This window comes from Mercurialis annua, linkage group LG4 (assembly GCF_937616625.2).
Source record: "Mercurialis annua linkage group LG4, ddMerAnnu1.2, whole genome shotgun sequence".
Lineage (NCBI taxonomy): Eukaryota > Viridiplantae > Streptophyta > Magnoliopsida > Malpighiales > Euphorbiaceae > Mercurialis > Mercurialis annua.
In genome coordinates, this window is record NC_065573.1 from 34,633,791 (window position 1) to 34,650,830 (window position 17,040).

The 17,040-nt window shown below is 31.1% G+C and overlaps 4 protein-coding genes and 1 non-coding gene across 5 annotated transcripts; 2 read left to right on the forward strand and 3 right to left on the reverse strand.

Annotated features, from left to right (window-relative positions):
* The first annotated feature begins 216 nt into the window (after nucleotides 1–216).
* On the forward strand, nucleotides 217–2,968 carry LOC126677255 (6-phosphogluconate dehydrogenase, decarboxylating 2). Its single transcript, XM_050371796.2, has 2 exons — nucleotides 217–325; nucleotides 1,197–2,968. Exon 2 carries the CDS (start codon nucleotides 1,205–1,207, stop codon nucleotides 2,669–2,671), a length of 1,467 nt encoding a protein of 488 aa, XP_050227753.1. The 5' UTR covers nucleotides 217–325; nucleotides 1,197–1,204; the 3' UTR covers nucleotides 2,672–2,968.
* A 1,122-nt stretch (nucleotides 2,969–4,090) lies between these two features.
* LOC126678998 (protein SOB FIVE-LIKE 4-like) lies at nucleotides 4,091–4,891 on the reverse strand. Its single transcript, XM_050373937.2, has 2 exons — nucleotides 4,766–4,891; nucleotides 4,091–4,678 (listed from the first exon to the last, which is right to left on the reverse strand). Exon 2 carries the CDS (start codon nucleotides 4,622–4,624, stop codon nucleotides 4,277–4,279), a length of 348 nt encoding a protein of 115 aa, XP_050229894.1. The 5' UTR covers nucleotides 4,625–4,678; nucleotides 4,766–4,891; the 3' UTR covers nucleotides 4,091–4,276.
* Nucleotides 4,892–5,612: 721 nt separating this feature from the next.
* Nucleotides 5,613–5,693, forward strand: TRNAL-CAG (transfer RNA leucine (anticodon CAG)). The gene has a single exon. It is a non-coding gene; the product is annotated as a tRNA-Leu (tRNA).
* A 4,766-nt stretch (nucleotides 5,694–10,459) lies between these two features.
* Nucleotides 10,460–11,035, reverse strand: LOC126678758 (protein GLUTAMINE DUMPER 5-like). Its single transcript, XM_050373658.2, has one exon. It carries the CDS (start codon nucleotides 10,981–10,983, stop codon nucleotides 10,642–10,644), a length of 342 nt encoding a protein of 113 aa, XP_050229615.1. The 5' UTR covers nucleotides 10,984–11,035; the 3' UTR covers nucleotides 10,460–10,641.
* Nucleotides 11,036–12,923: 1,888 nt separating this feature from the next.
* Nucleotides 12,924–14,421, reverse strand: LOC126676455 (biogenesis of lysosome-related organelles complex 1 subunit 2). The gene is made up of 3 exons (XM_050370664.2): nucleotides 14,304–14,421; nucleotides 13,776–13,943; nucleotides 12,924–13,666 (listed from the first exon to the last, which is right to left on the reverse strand). The coding sequence occupies exons 2-3, from the start codon at nucleotides 13,878–13,880 to the stop codon at nucleotides 13,400–13,402; spliced, it is 372 nt and encodes a 123-aa protein (XP_050226621.1). The 5' UTR covers nucleotides 13,881–13,943; nucleotides 14,304–14,421; the 3' UTR covers nucleotides 12,924–13,399.
* Between the last annotated feature and the right edge of the window lie 2,619 nt (nucleotides 14,422–17,040).

The window sequence follows — 17,040 nt, forward strand, 5'->3', positions numbered from 1 at the left end:
GTGTGAAACTGGCCGAATCAGATTTTTGTTTTCTAAAAAAGAAAAAGTTGAATTAGAATTTCTCACTTGTATCTTACCCACCAATCACAGGAAAATAAAATTAATTGGGACAATTTTGACCAACCAAACCCAAAAATATGTTGAAGAGAAGTCAAGATTGAATGTCTTAAATCGTAATTTGCACAGTTGTTTCCACCCATTATAAAACTCTGCCTTTCTTCTCCACATACACCCAATTTTCACCTACTCTCTATCATTCATTCACTGCTCAGATTATTGATTTTCTTGGCTTTTTATTACCATTCTCCTCAATTCATATCTTAAGGTATGCATGTCTTCAATTTAATTACCTTAGTATAATTGCTCTTAATTTTTTTTGCTTTACTTAGTTTTGGTTTTCTTAGATCAAATCTTTACGGTTTACATCTCATATTTTTTATTGCTAATGCTTTGATATAGAGATTTGGATTTACATGATATTGATTGTTAAATTTTGGATCCGAAATGTATAAATTTGTATTTTTAGTGCTGACAATTATACTACAACTGTGTTAATGCTTAGAAATTCAGCTGGAGAATCATGTATGTGTTTTTTTTGTTAAAGATCCGTCGATCCTTTAAGTGAATCCACTGTAGGAACTTGATTATGTCTTCTGTATAGTAGCTTTTGAGATTCATTAGTTTCTCATGTTACACATTAATTGGATCTAACAAAGGAATTGACTTCTGCTGAGAGCTGTCTGACGCCGTATATGACGAGGCTTCCTAATGTATTGGAAATTGCATCCGATCTTACGGCTAATGAAGTGGTTATGGCTGTTTCAGTGATAGTAATTAGTAGACATGAAAATCGCACACTATGTGTTATCACATTTGTCTTGATTTCTTATCCATGGGTATCTTGCATTGGTATCTATTTTTATGTGCTTATGTTGTTACTAACCCGATCTCAGTCGTCGAGTATAAAAACGATACCGGTCCTTGTACAAGTTGCAGTTGACATGCAACTATGAAATTGAGTTTTTGTACCAAAAAAAGTAAATGTTCTTGCATTGCATGTTGTTCAGAAAACACGAGTCAACATTATTGTCCCTTTTAATTAAGACAAACTTTCCTCTTGGATCCTTGATTCATATGTGGCTTTTACAGTATTTGTTTTTTAAAATGTTCGTCTTCTTATAGAACTTATTGGGCAGGGAAAAATATGGCTGCACCCCCAAAACCAACAAGAATAGGCCTGGCTGGTCTGGCTGTCATGGGCCAGAATCTTGCCTTGAATATTGCTGAGAAAGGCTTCCCCATTTCTGTTTATAATCGAACTACCTCTAAAGTTGATGAGACTGTTGAAAGAGCTAAAAAGGAGGGAGATCTTCCTCTGTATGGCTTCCATGATCCAGAATCATTTGTTCAGTCAATCCAAAAGCCTCGGGTCATAATTATGCTTGTCAAGGCTGGAGCCCCTGTTGATGCGACCATAAAGACCCTCTCTGCCTACATGGAAAAAGGTGATTGTATTGTTGATGGTGGGAATGAATGGTATGAGAACACTGAGAGGAGAGAAAAGGCCATGGCAGAATTGGGTTTGCTCTATCTTGGAATGGGAGTCTCAGGTGGTGAAGAGGGTGCACGAAATGGACCCTCTATGATGCCTGGAGGTTCTCTTGACGCCTACAAGAACATTGAAGACATTGTTCTAAAGGTGGCTGCCCAAGTTCCTGACAGTGGCCCTTGTGTGACTTATATTGGCAAGGGTGGATCTGGAAATTTTGTCAAGATGGTACATAATGGAATTGAGTATGGTGATATGCAGCTGATAGCTGAGGCTTATGATGTACTAAAATCCGTTGGGAAGTTATCAAATGATGAGTTGCAAAGTGTTTTCTCAGAGTGGAACAAAGGCGAGCTTCTAAGCTTCTTGGTTGAGATCACTGCAGATATTTTTGGAATTAAAGATGACAAGGGAGATGGATATTTGGTTGATAAAGTTTTGGACAAAACAGGTATGAAAGGTACAGGTAAATGGACTGTACAGCAAGCTGCTGATTTATCCGTTGCAGCTCCTACGATTGCATCTTCTTTGGATGCTAGATTCCTTAGTGGTTTAAAGGAAGAAAGAGTTGAAGCTGCTAAAGTCTTCGAACAAGGTGGCTTTGGAGATATCTTGACTGATCAAGTCGTTGACAAAAAGAAGTTGATCGATGATGTTAGACAAGCTCTTTATGCTTCCAAGATTTGTAGTTATGCACAGGGAATGAATCTGATCCGCGCAAAAAGTGTGGAGAAAGGATGGGACTTGAAATTGGGAGAGCTTGCCAGAATTTGGAAAGGAGGGTGCATTATCCGAGCCGTGTTCTTAGACAGAATCAAGAAGGCTTACGATAGGAATGCTGATCTGGCTAACCTTCTGGTCGATCCAGAGTTTGCCAAGGAAATCATCGAGCGCCAGTCTGCATGGCGGAGGGTTGTATCCCTTGCTATTAATGCTGGCATTAGTACCCCTGGTATGTCTTCCAGTCTTGCTTACTTTGACTCTTACAGAAGGGCAAGGTTGCCAGCTAATTTGGTCCAAGCGCAACGAGATTACTTCGGTGCTCACACATACGAAAGGGTTGATATGGAAGGAGCTTTCCACACTGAATGGTTCAAGATTGCGAGACAGTTGAAGAAATGAACTATTTCCAGCCGTATTTAGGTTTTCAAAACCCTCTATCAAGTACAATAATTCTGCTTCCGACTCGATGCTCGGCAGAACTTACACCAGTCTTATGTGACCTAAACTTATCTGAGTCAGTTTCTTCAAGTCCTACTTATGTTTAAGACTTTTCCTCTTTGTATGTTGTGCTGTGCTTGGTCAGTTCTACTGTCTTTAGATTTGCATTGACATTTCTTTTTTAAGGAGGGATTTATAGCTGCAATATGGTATATTATTGTGAAAGTGCTTTGAGAAAGTAAATTTTCTGTTTGTTGATATCCTTTGTACTTTATTCTCATTATTCTCCTTTCTGATATGGGATGCTAGTTTACTATGTTGCACGGAAACTTGTTGAGTTCTATATTTCGGTGTTTCATTTCCGCTTCAAAAATTCAAGAATGGAGTATATGCTCAATGTCATAGAACATTGTGCATGATTTGTTTGTCAACCTCTATATATAGAGGGACAAATGAGGGTTGTTCCCAGCTCCCTTTCGCACAAAAATATTTCAAAGCTGAGTCTTTCATGCTTGTTCCACTGCAGTTGGATAGCTGAAAACCCATATTGCATGGAAACTTATAGTCCTTTTGTCTTTATATTTGAAAATATCTCAAAGCTGAGTCTTTTATAACTTATATATATAAAAAATATTGTTCCGTCGTACTTTATTGTTTTGCATTTCATTGTTTTCATTTGGAATTGTGACATGTGAAAAGTGTTAGTATAAGACCTTTCCAACTCTGTCTATATTTCTTTTTTCTTCCTGTCTGTCATTCATTGAACATTCTTATTATCTTTAATCATTCTTTTTGTTCTCATTAGAAAAAGAAATGTGGGTTTTCCAGCAGATGTTTCTATTCTCTTATAAACAAATCAAGATTTGTAGCTTCAATGTTTTTTTTACTATTCTTGAGCAATTAGATGTACAGCCTATTCTTTGTAGTTGCCTAGCTGTTACACTTGCATGCTTGTGTTTGCAGAATTAAGTTATGCAAATAGCCATTCTGCTTTCACCAACTAAATATGTCTGTGTTGCTTCTTATAGTTGGCATTTGTCTTTCCATGTTCAATCTTCGTCTTTCCAGCACACAAAATTGTGTGCTCTGTTGATTGCTGCATATGCATAACACACCGTGCACTTACTGTTTCTTCCTTTGTCGGCATGTAACCCGATCCTCGCCCTTTCCAGAAATACCGAAGTTGACACAGAGAATATGAAAACGGAAAACAGAGAAACAATTTATTTTATAGAATATGTTATATGCAGAGTTTTTAAATACGTTTTTTCAAAACGTTTGTAGGATTTGAAATTTTTCCGTGCAATGTAGCTTTCCAGCAGTGCACTCTCTGATACTTCACAGCTTCATTCACTCTAAAGATGCACGTACACACATATATATGAAATGCAACATTTTGATATAAATTTTGTTTGTCTCTAACTGAATTACATTTGAACAATACAATATAACTCTAAAACCATAAAAAAAATGAATGGAATTAATTTCTAATAAAGATAAATATGTAACTTCTGTTTCTGCAGTTGATCATAAGTCATAACTCATAAGAATACATTTTGAACCACACTACTTGCTGTATTTTCTGTTAGCCGTCTTCTTTTCCTTGCTGTTTCCGCCATTCTTCTTCTTATCCTTTTTGTTATTGCCCTTACCGTGCTTAAAACTCAACGCACCTTTCCCTCCGCCATTTTCCGATCTGTACTGTTGTTGAGGGCCGGAAGAAGCATCGGAAGCCATCGAATCATCGCTGTCTTGCTCACCGTTATCATCAGCATCATCGTCAAGAATGTTAATAACTTTGCTATCTTTATCGACACTGCATTCATCCTCGTCTACCTGCATCGGAGACGCAATGTACATCGTCCATCCAGATTCACTGCTGCTGCATTCTTCATTATGTTTGGTCGAATCCATTGATGAAGGCGACGAAGAGATAACTTTCTTAACAAGTAACTAGAGTTTGATAACCTTTGTACAAAAGAAAATTATTGAATAAGACATAAGTCTTTCTTTTTATTAGTAAGTAAAGACTGAAACCTAAATTAGAGGTGGTACCTGAATCATTGAAGAACATGAAACCCATGTCCAAGAACATGTTAACCCACTTGTTAGAAATCTTGATATTCAGAAATATAGGTCAACTTTTGTGGACAAAAAGTTGAAGAAGCCAACTGTTATTTCATAAAATTATTATTAGAGTTTAGAATATATAGTTGAAATGGGAAATACCTAAATTCTGCTGTCTTTTGTTTTGTTCCCATGTTCTTTTGGTCTATTCTGTAACATCTAATTTTATGGTCTGCATTTGTTCAGAACAATTTCATTAAAAAAATTAAAATTTATTTAGAAATAAACAGATTGTTCTTTGTTTATTTTCAAATTTATTTAGAAACTCTATTTTTAAGCATTATAAAATTAATTCAAAGTACTTTCAAAACAATCAAATTTGATCTCCAGCTAACCAATAGTCAGCCGAAAGGAGGCGTTACATGCCTCCCCACTCAACTCCTCCACGTCCCGATTACAGTAAAATGAATAAAAAATGAATTCAATTTTTAAAGTAAAATTAAACTATATAAGAGGTTAAGAAAGCTAGGAATTTCTCAAGTTTGATAATCTCTATTGTAACTAGAAAGAAAAAAAAATTGGCTGCTGTCTTTTAAACTGCTGCATTTGTTGGTATGAAATGAATTAAAGTTTAAGATGCTACTTGAAATTATCATAATTCAGCATTGTAACAAGAATTTATATACATAATTATCATTATTTGCTGCTTGCCGGTAATGCAAATTTTAACATATGATATTTATTTGCCTGTCTGATAGAGTGATGGGTATGATGTAATTGCACGAACAATTTTGATTTTATTAGTGAATAATTGGTATTACTTATTGAACAAATAGTCAAGATGGCCGAGTTGGTCTAAGGCGCCAGTTTCAGGTACTGGTCCGAAAGGGCATGGGTTCGAATCCCATTCTTGACATTGTATTTTTTTCCTCGTTAATGTTCTTTTTAAATGGATAAGCATATAGATTGGTGCAACTGTAATATCTATACTATATATAAAAGCACGGATGGGGGGGGACAGGCAAATTTACGGAACAACCCTTTTTAATTTATATTAAATAACGGTTTTATAGTCATTAACAAATTAATTATAATAATTAATTACTAAAAAATTATTATAATTAGAGTTTTAGTTAAAATAAAATAGTATCATGATAGAGGAATATTAATTGAGTATAGAAAAAATAGCTAATCTTTTCCAAATTAATAGGAATATCAATCTTTTAGTTTGACTACACTAGCAACACAATTAATATTATTCAAATCTTTGTTAGTTATGTGTAAATTTGCAAAAAAATTAATTTGATTTTTTTAATTTTGTTTTAAAATAATAATACATGAATTGACGAGTCACGTTACGAGCCACGTGCGTAGCACGCAAAGCAAGACTAGTAGTTGAAAAAAATGAGGATGTGGATTTCACAATGTATAGCAAACTGAGGGGTCTAAAAACTTGAGTTACTTCAAGTCTGCTCCATTAATAATGATGTGTCTCCCACTATAACAAGGGTTAGTGACGGTACATTTTTCATGATTGCTCCCTTAATATTTTTATTTATTTTGTTGCGACCGCGATTCAAAATCCGGCCTGGCCGGAACTACCCAACTATCAGGTTCGATTTACTATAAAATTAACAATTTGGTTGAACTTAGTGGTCCTTGACGCAGTTAAACTGATTAGTCCCCTAGCTTATGTTTAAAATTTAGTATTTTAGATCTAATTTACTCAATTCGTTGAGCCGATTAAATTGATAATTGATGACCTTATCGGTTTGATTTTTAAAACATTGAAACTAGAGAGAGCCTTGGACTTTTATGGGGTATGGGGCATGTGTATTATGATCATCAAAACATCTTTTTTCCCTAGGGTTATAGATGACCATCAGAAAATTTAATTTCACTGATTTACTTCAGTTAACTTCTGTTACTTATTTTAGTTACTTAGCTAAATGTTTTATAATAGATAAAATATTTATCTAATTCGATCAATAAATTCTTTATTCTAGTTATGGTTATATATTTTAAAAATTCTGTTAATCGAAATAACTAAATTTGTAAATATTAATTTTTAATTATTGATCGAGTCAATAGTTCGATCGTTAAATTTTAAAATTTTCATTAATTTAGTTAACTGAATTTTAATTAAAATTAACAATTTAACTTTAATTAAAATGATAAAATATTTGAGCTCATTAAATTAGTAGGTCCTTAACAAACCAGACATTTGATTTTTATTGAAGTAAACTTTTTTTTTTAAAAAAAGTGAAAAAATTATTTAGTTTGTTTGTACATTGTATGTAACTAACCGTTCCTAACTAAATAAATGATTCAAAATATATTTTTAATTGAATTGGGTTTTCAATATCATCATTTTTATTATATTGTTTAGTTAGTTGAAAATACGAAAAATTATTACCAACGGAGTTGGTCCAAGTAGTAAACGGTTTATCGCTTAAATAAGATTTTGGATTCGAGTCTTGTAAATGCAGAAAATTTCCGCTGATAGACTCACCCACTATACCAGGTGTGTGATACGGGTCAAATCCAAATTAGTCAGGGTGAAGCCTTAGAAACCGGATGGGCAACTAAAAAAGTACAAAAAAAATTACTAACATCTTAAGAATATTCTGAAATAACCGAATCGGAAATATTACTACACAGAGACGCGGCGGTCAGGAAATGCAAGCAAGCACTACATAGGGAAAAACAAACAATAATTCAACAAATGGCAGAAGTAGTGCCACATTAAACTCAGTTCTGTTTTTCTTTTATTTGTTCTTAATCTAAATTATTCCACCTTTAAACCACTCTTTAAGCTACTTTACCTTTATTTTGTTGCACTTATTTTAAGTTGAGATAAATTAATTTATAAAAATGTAGTAGTACAACCTTTTCTACTTCTAATTTTTCTTTTATCTTCTAAATAAACTAGCCCCCTTGATTTAAAACGAGAATATTTCACTTTATATATGTTGTAGTATAATTTATATTTTTAAAAATTAAAATTTTATTTAAAAATTGACTTTTTTTATCAGTTAGATTAATAAGTTTTATTATGTGTGTACTCTTAATTTATTTGACACAATTTTTTTAATCATTTTATTAATGGAAATGAGACGTGTAAGCAATTCTGCAACAACCATCGGTTTTTTTTCTTTGATGATGCATGCAAAACCAAACAGCTGCCAAGAAGTGGAACTATATATTCAGAATAATCAACATAGGTTCATCATATTGAATGCAAACTTGGATGCGGATTTGAATTTAATAATTTAAATATTGACAAAGGGAATAAAAATAATTCGAGTTAACTTTTTTTTAATCACTAAAATTTGAAAAAGTTGCAGTAATGTGTATAGGAATATCCCAAGGATATATTCACACACATTCGAGTGAATTGTTATTGTTTCTTTTTTTTTAAGTACAAAAACAACAGTCAACGGATATATATAATTGACTATCTCCCATTATACACAGTGACTATTTTCATAAGCTATTACTACCTCCGTTTTTTTAGTTGTCCATTTAGCTAATATTGCACATAATAAGATAGTGCTTTTTTTGTCTTAATTTATAAAGAAAAATACTAATATAGCCCTATTAGTTAATAAATACCTTTTAAATTAAAATATAGAGTCATTTATTAGGGATGGGTAAACTTGAAATATAAGTAGCTAATATCACATGGAATTACTAAATGGACAACTATTTGTAGATAAATAAAATTGGCTAAATGGACAACTAAAAAAGAACGGAGGGAGAATTATTTTTTAAAGAGTAATGCTATATAACCTAACACTTTTAACCCACTTTTTTTACCGCCTGACGTGTCAATCATAGAGTGAATTGATTAAATTCTGTTTTTTGAGATATACATTTTTGGGTGGAAATTAGACGAATGAAACTTTGCCACATAAGATGGGTTAAAAAAGTTGGTATAAAGTGTTGGGTTATAAAACATTTTTCTTTTTCAAAAAAGAAAAAAAAAACTATTATTATTTCAAATTTCAATCATAAAATCATTACTGGATTATTTACCTTTTTCATTTCCATGCCGCCGCGTCCACTAACATTTTTTAACCAAAAAAATGTCAAGAAACGTTTCTTTTTATAGATGAAATCATTCATTGGAGTTAATCAAGAGAATTGTACATCAAATTGATTGGAGTTCACATGCCTATTGCTAGATGCTAATCAATTATGTATAGAAAGCATACTCTTTCCTTCCCTCTCAATAAAATTCTCCACATTTTCTATTTTTTTCAAAAATTTCATATATTTTTAATAAATAATAATTTTTATATTTTTTATATTTTTAATTCACTAATAATTTAATATTTATTTTATCTATTAAATAAATGAAAAATAAAAATTAATAATTATATTAAATAAAGATATGGTAGGATAAAAAATTTGTAAAATTATAATATTAATTATGTTTAAACTATGATAGTAAAAAAAATTACAAATCTATTGAAACGGAAAGAATATTCTTCTAGCAAAGCCAATAGAATATTTGACGTATAAGTTATATTCTATCTATTCCAAATTTTCAATTTCGTCCAAATTTTCACCTTTCGTCTTTCAATTGCACCCTTAAAATACTAAATTGACTTCTTTTAACTGAAAAAAATTCAAGGAAAATCAGCTCGGGGTTGTTCTTCAAGGGTTATTTCTTCTTAAGAAGAACAACTCTGGTTGTTCTTCAAGGAAAAACAGTCCAGAGCTAGGCTGTTTTCCGTCTGTTGACCACCGTTGACTTGCCAGTCGGACCGAAACTTGGCTGGTGGTTGGTAGCGGTTGGTTTGTCTAATCAAAAATTCACATTTGCCACGTGTCAATATTTGTTTTTTTAAATATAGACTAATGAGATGTTGACACATATTAAGGATAATAATGTCTCTTTTTTTTATTTTGGATTATGAGGATTTTAAAAAAAAAATTATTTGAGAGGTTTTTGTCAAAATCAAAATGATGAAATAAAAATATAAGACTGTGACATTTTTAAGAAATTTGTATAGATTACCTTTTATTATAGACTACTATCCAAATGCGATATATATGATAGTCTGAGGAGAATATTTCATATAAACATCATTGCTCGTCAATTTAGAAGGAATTAGTGCTGAAGGGCTGTTTAGGCGAGTAAATTATTTAAACTACATCACAAACATAGTTCTTCTATAATTACCAATGGAATATATTCATGTCTGCCTCTCTCATTTCATTAGTAGTTTTTTTAAGTTTAATTTGCAATGCCCTTTAATTAATGGAGAGGTTAGATTTGGTAATCTTTGGATGGGATGGGATTACCGTAATGCCCTTTTCTTTTTTGAGAGGAGAAAAACATTTTTGTGCCTTAACAAATAAGATTCTTAATTAATTAATTCTATTTAATAGTTAATGTCATATAAATAAGTTCAACCTTCTTTTATTCAAATGAAGTGTCTTTGTGGCAATGATCATTGGATGTTGGCATAATGTTTCTCACCTTACGGGAAGTTCTTACCTAAACCCGTCCATGAAAATTTATGAACCTATCCAATCAAATACTAGGAAAATGAAAAGAGAGAAAATTCCGATCAATTTCTGGTTCCGCCAATGGTTGGAACTGATGACAATCTAAACTTTTGGATCCATAATTTTATGAATGTGTCACCAAGAGAGAAAGAACACCAGAGATGAAACAAGAAACTTTAATATATGAGGAAAAAAAACAGAGATCTTAATTCTTAAGAGATTAAAATCTTAAAAATTGATGATGTATATGTAATTTCATGCAAAATTGTCATCTACCTCTCTAGCTACCACTCATCATTGTACATAATATTACCGCAAAATTAACAAAACAAAAACAGAAGACTTTAAACTTTCTGAGTGTTGTGGCAAGTGCAAACCAGAGTCTGAAATTTAGGGTTAGGGTTGGCCAAGAACGTAGGATTATGATCACCTGCCATAATAACAACAATCTTCGGCTCAGCAGAATCCACCATTATTTCACCTTTTTTCTCTGGAACAGCCTCCTCGTCTCTTGATTGATTATTAGACAAAGACTTCCTATAAGACCAAGCAAGAATGATCAAAGCCACAGCAATAACACCCAACATCAGAGCTAAACCGCCGAACAGATACGGCAACGGAGAGTTCCAATGCCAAAATCCGGCAGCTGCTGCTGAAGAGTTGCTTGCAGAGCTACTCATATCCATGTTTTTTTCTTTGTGTTTTTTGGTTTTGTTTTAAATGGAATGAAAATGAAAGGGTTAGGTGTTTTGGTATTTATAGCACCAATAAAGGCAAAAGTTGTTTAAATAGTGCTGCATAGCTCATATTTTAGATGAACCAGGTGATATGGTCTAGGAGTGTGAGGGCTCGGTCCGCTTCATAAAAGTTTATTTAGCTTCAGGACTGTCTGCTAGGTCTCGATATGCTCAACCAGTTTTTAAAAAACCAAACCGGTTAGGCTATCGGATTCCGGCTTGACCATAGATTGAGTAATTTTTATAAAAAAATGTTTTACGGTCTAACTAATTGAACTATCAGTTCAACCGGGTCATTGTTCAGTCTAAGTCAATCGGTACAATCTGGTCTAGCTCAACTCGAGCCAAATTTCATTTGGACCATACAGTTGGCCGGTTCTCAATTTATCCAGTTCGATATTATAATCATTGCTCTCTACGGTAGTTTCTTTAACTCCACTAGTATACCAGTAAAATAATTTTGAATTATCTTCTTCTTCAGGGTTTTAAGAATCGACTTGACACTGTTTCAATTTAAACGCCGTTTCGATTTAAACGCGAGTAAAATATGTTTAAATTTTAAATTATTGTTTAAGATATTTGGTGGTTACCAAGAAAAAGCCATTGGACTGTGAAAGAAAAGGAGGAAAAATAAAAAGAGAAATGGTTGGCTAGGTGGCTCATTGTGGTCTACACTAATTGATGGCTTATGTGGAATGCTTTGTCTCCAATTTGAGGCTACTGCTATTAATGGTTTCTTGCTTGCGCTTCCTGCCCGCCGCGTCCCACTAAATACCATTAATTACTAAACAATCAAAAAGAAAAAGAAAATAGTGATGACAGCAAATAATGGGCATTACCCATACGTATCACACTCCAATGCTTTCTCAAACTCTCAACTAACAAATGGATTGATTCTCACTCTTTTATGTAACACCACTTTTTTGCCATTTCAATTTCAAATTCAATTTCAACTTCTCATATTAGTTCCCACTAATGGTGGCAATCTAGTTGTTTTTTTCGTTACGGAAAATTATTCAATACAATTGATGCGTCATGGTTTATATCATTCTATGATGCATCTCTCACATTCTGTAATTATATGAGTTGTGTTTTAGATATCGGTTAATTATTTAAGTTGAAATATTAAAACTTGGAGCTATAATTCAAATTGCATACCATACCATATAACAATACTTTAAGACACACTTAGCTTCAACTAAATAGATGAACCTACATAGAGCATGTGGTGGACAATTTGCAACCTTATGAATTTAACTTTTTAGATCATACTACCATTTTTTATAACATAGTTTTGCCTAACTAAAAATCAGTTCAAACCACATATTAGTTTATTAATTTTCAACTCCATTCGATCGGATCTAAAACCAATTACTCATGTATAATTGATGAAAGTTGAAATTAAAGCTTGATTGGTTTGTGATGGTGCAATATGATGAATGTAAAATAACCTGCTTTATCTTTGGGTTATAGTAATATTTTATTGGAAACAAAAGAAATCCTGAGTGCTGCTTTTTAGCTTAGTGCTCTGCTACCCTAACACATTCTTGCCCTCAAAAGAAAATTCTTGAAATTCTTTTGATGAAACAGATGCCACCTTCCCAAGTAAGTAATTCTATATGAAATTTGAAGAGAAATTTTCAGATATTGTTATATATTACAAGAGAACTAGGTTAATAATTGCCCGTCTTACCACTTTAAAATTTATAATATGCCCAGTTTAAATCCGAGTCGGCCACTGGTTATACAGTTTGGAAATTTCAGTATGAAGACAATTTGCTGTCATATTGATAGACATATGGAGACACAGCTCTTTGATTATTAGGTTTCAGAATAAGAAATCATAATCAAAGAAATTCGAATGGGAAAAGAACAAGATGCAAAACACAAAAACAAAAAAAGGACAAATAGATAAATTAAGTTCGATAATTTGTGAAAACATCTGAGAAATTTCCAAGATATAGTTAAGAGCAGCAAACATTTCAGGCCCACAGCAGACAGGAGTTGATGCGCTATGAAAAGGATAGAAAAATGAGCAACTTTTAATCCTCAGTTGATGCTGACTTGCTTATCTTGATATGCCATCATAAAGTCATATATACTTGCTTCATTCTGTTAATTACTACTCAACAATAGGATCAACAATTTAATGCAATCGAAAAAGATAACTAAATCTCGAAAATGATGTGCTGCACAGAAACTCCATCCTTCGAAGGATACAGGGGCTCAACAACCAAGATTCAGAAGAAAAAATAAATCAAATGCGCCAAAGCATTGGGAATTTATGACCCTAAGGACAACGAAATGAATTGCAGATGAGTAAAATTCATGGAAGAGTAACGAGAAGCATTTAGAAACCTTTTGTTTAAGATGACGGATGTTGGTATACGGATTGCACTTTTGATTCCAGCGTAGAAACATATTGATCCAGCATTGACACTATAGCCTCAAATTCAGTTACTTGCTGCTCTATAGTATCAATCTGCTCAACATACTCATCAAAATTACTACTCTTTGATTTCAACTGCTCCACGAAAACCCTCAACCCCGAAGCCACATCCCCAAAACCATTATACTCTTCAGCTACTCTTAAATTCATTTTCTCCAAAAGCTCCAACAAATTATTTGTCCCCTAAAACCACGAGCAGAGAGTAACAACAATGAACAAGCATTTGGACGCAACGAAAACCAAAGTAGCAATGCATGACATCAACAATTATAGGATTTCGAGTTCTTGTTACCTGAAGTTCGCCTTTTACCATAGTTGAAACACTCGTAAACAGATCGTTCAATGAATCTGCAAGTTCATCTTGAACCTCAACTTCCTTCTCCTTTCCGGCATCCATTGCCCCAAATTTAAATTATAAAAAGAAAAACGCCTTCACTTCTCTAACACGGTCTCTCTCTTGCTGAGAATAAACAATGCCCAGCTTAGTTTCAATTCAATATTCCCAGTATGTCAATATCAGATTAGCTTAAACATTGATTTAGAACAATCCAATAATGACAAAGGAACACTCAATTAATTGATTCAACTACTTGATAACAGAGCATAGGTATTAATAATGACAATAATAATAGTAATAAAAAAATTGATTGTAGTGGCGGTATATCTGTGACAACAGTTCAAAGGTGATCATAAACTAAACAAATTCTAGCAATATAATTGACAATCAATTTCTAATAAATCAAGAAACTTATAACATAAATGGATCTTTTACAAAAGAAAATTGCAATCAAAATTGGGAACCTGCAAAAAGAGAAATTACCACAAATCATCTGGTTTGATCTTTTGCGCAATTAGGGTTTCTACAATTGGGATTTTGCAGATAGCTGAGGAAAGAGAAGCTAGGAATGTAGTGTCATTTTTGTAGTTATTCTGACTGTTAAGGACAATATGAATTCTTCTAAGTTGGAAAAAAAACGGCATAAAAAGATCAAGATAAAAAATAAACTATATAGTTATTTAATATAATTTTGTATTTATATAAAAATATTATGATAATTATTTAGCATAATTTTAAATTTAAATACAGACTACAATTATTTATAATTACTTAGTAAAATTTATTATTTAATAATACTAAGTAAAAAATAATTTTAATTACTTTAATAGAAATTATTATTAGATTACACAACATAAAAAAATTATTAGTGTAATTAAATAACAATTCTACTAAGTTATTCTAATAATCATTTTAATAAATGTTAATATTTTTGTGTAATTGAATAAAAATTATATTAAGATTAATAATAAAGTTTTAACATAATATAATTACATAATAAATTATATTAAACAATTATAATAAATTTTATACTTAGTGTAATTAAACAAAAAATTATGCTAAGTATTAAAATAAATTATTTGTTTTTCGTAAATAGCTTTAAATTAATTTTTAATAATAAAATAATTTAGAATAATAATCATTAATTTAGAATAATTCTACAATAGCTAAAATAATTGTCTTATTTTTTAAAAGAAAGTTGTACTCGGTTCAAATTTTAAGAGTTAAATATTTTAATTTTGACCACGAGGTTTTATATCTATTTTTTACTTTAAATTTTTTGATGGGGTTTACAGTAAAGTTTTTTTATATCCTTTTTTATGACCATAAAGATTTAAGTGAGATGCAATCCATTATAAATTTATAAGTATCTAAATATTAATCCTAGGGGATGGTAATTATTCTAGGGGAAGGTAATTATCCTATCATAGGCAAAAACCACTCCCTCCAAACAAATGATAATGGAGTTTTATTGTACAGAGAGTTTCAGAGAAAGAAAGAAAAAGTGAGTTCAATTATTTTATTTCATTTTTAATTTTGGACCAAAGATATTGAAATTTAGAAGTAAAATCCAATACCACAATACCATAATCTAATATTGCTCAACTTTTGCAATACATATAAACAAGATTTAACTTTATGGATTGTTAATGTTTCAATCCACCAACCCACAAATATAATATAACACATTTTTCATCCCTTTTGTGCTTTGCAATTATGCATAAACTTGAAATTAAGATTTAAAAAATTTCTGAAAAAAAAAAAACAGGGTCACGAAATCCATGCTATAAATTATGTGCATAATACTTTTCAGCCGTCAAGCTACCTTCATTGAGTTCTTACTTAGAACTACCAAAAAAAAAAAAAATCTTCTTTCTATTTCTTTTGTCTGTTTTAGAAATAATAAAAGAGTTTGATTCCATGAAATAAGATATCAAAATTGAGCATTATCAATAAAAAAGAATAAGGTTACACTTTTGCCCATTCAATAATGTAATCTATTCCATCTATAAATTTTTAATATTTACCAGTTTAACTAACCTATAATTTAGAGAATGGACAACAATGGGAAATATATGACTAAAATATTTTGACATGATCATGTATGATGACTTAACCGTATACGTAAACTCATAAACTTTTACACTTTCACTTAGTCAAATCACAAATAATTTATTTAACTTGTTTTACCTATTAAATTTTATTATTTTTCATTTTAACCATCACATGACGTATTAAAACTACGTATTTGTTTAAGAAAATTACATAAGTATTTTCTTAAAAGAGGATATATGTAACCTCTCACATTCCACTTCATTTCTCACACCTTCCTCTAGTTCTCAGACAATCATCTAAGCCATCTTTATTAACGTCATCATTATCTAGATAAATAGTAAGTTTTATTTTTCTTTCGTAGCATATATAAAAGATGGTTGGTTTTATGTCCCAAATTGAATGTTCATTAAAAGGAGATTTAAATTTAAATTGTATTATTTTTAAAAAATTGAAATATATCTTTCAAATTGTATATTTTTTTAATTTTGTTAAAATATAAGCTAAAACAAATTATCATTAATTAATAAGTAATTAAACTTTATTGAATTGAGATTTTAGAAAAATTTAAATTTTATTATAAACTTTTTAATGTGATTATAATTATTTTAGTATATGCGATGAATTAAATTATCATATAAATGATTTATTAATTTTCTAAAAACTAAATGATATAAATAATTAATGAGATATTAAAAATTAAAAATTATACAAATAAGAATATAAGATTTTACAAGTTTAACATAGATTATATTTTATTTTTGATATAAGAAGTAATTTTTCATTACTATTAAGCAATTTAATGTAAAAAAAAACATATGAATGTATAAAGAATTTCTTGCTAATTATCTTAAACTTTGAGTTCAAATAGATGGAGGATCATAAACTGCATGTACTGCTGAGATGATCTCTGCGGAGACAATACCTCTTGCAATCTACATTTTACTTTGTGTTTACCGAAAGTAAAATAATGGACTTTACCATTTCATATGTCTATATTTTACGAATGTATAATATTTCCAACTCGAATATTATATGTTTCAGAAAAAATTAAGAAAAAACTGAATGGAATAAAAATCGAAGGATATATTTATTGGGGTGTGGCCCCACTAATTAAGAAATTTAAGTGCAAATTAGAAAATTGACCATATAATACAAACAACAAACG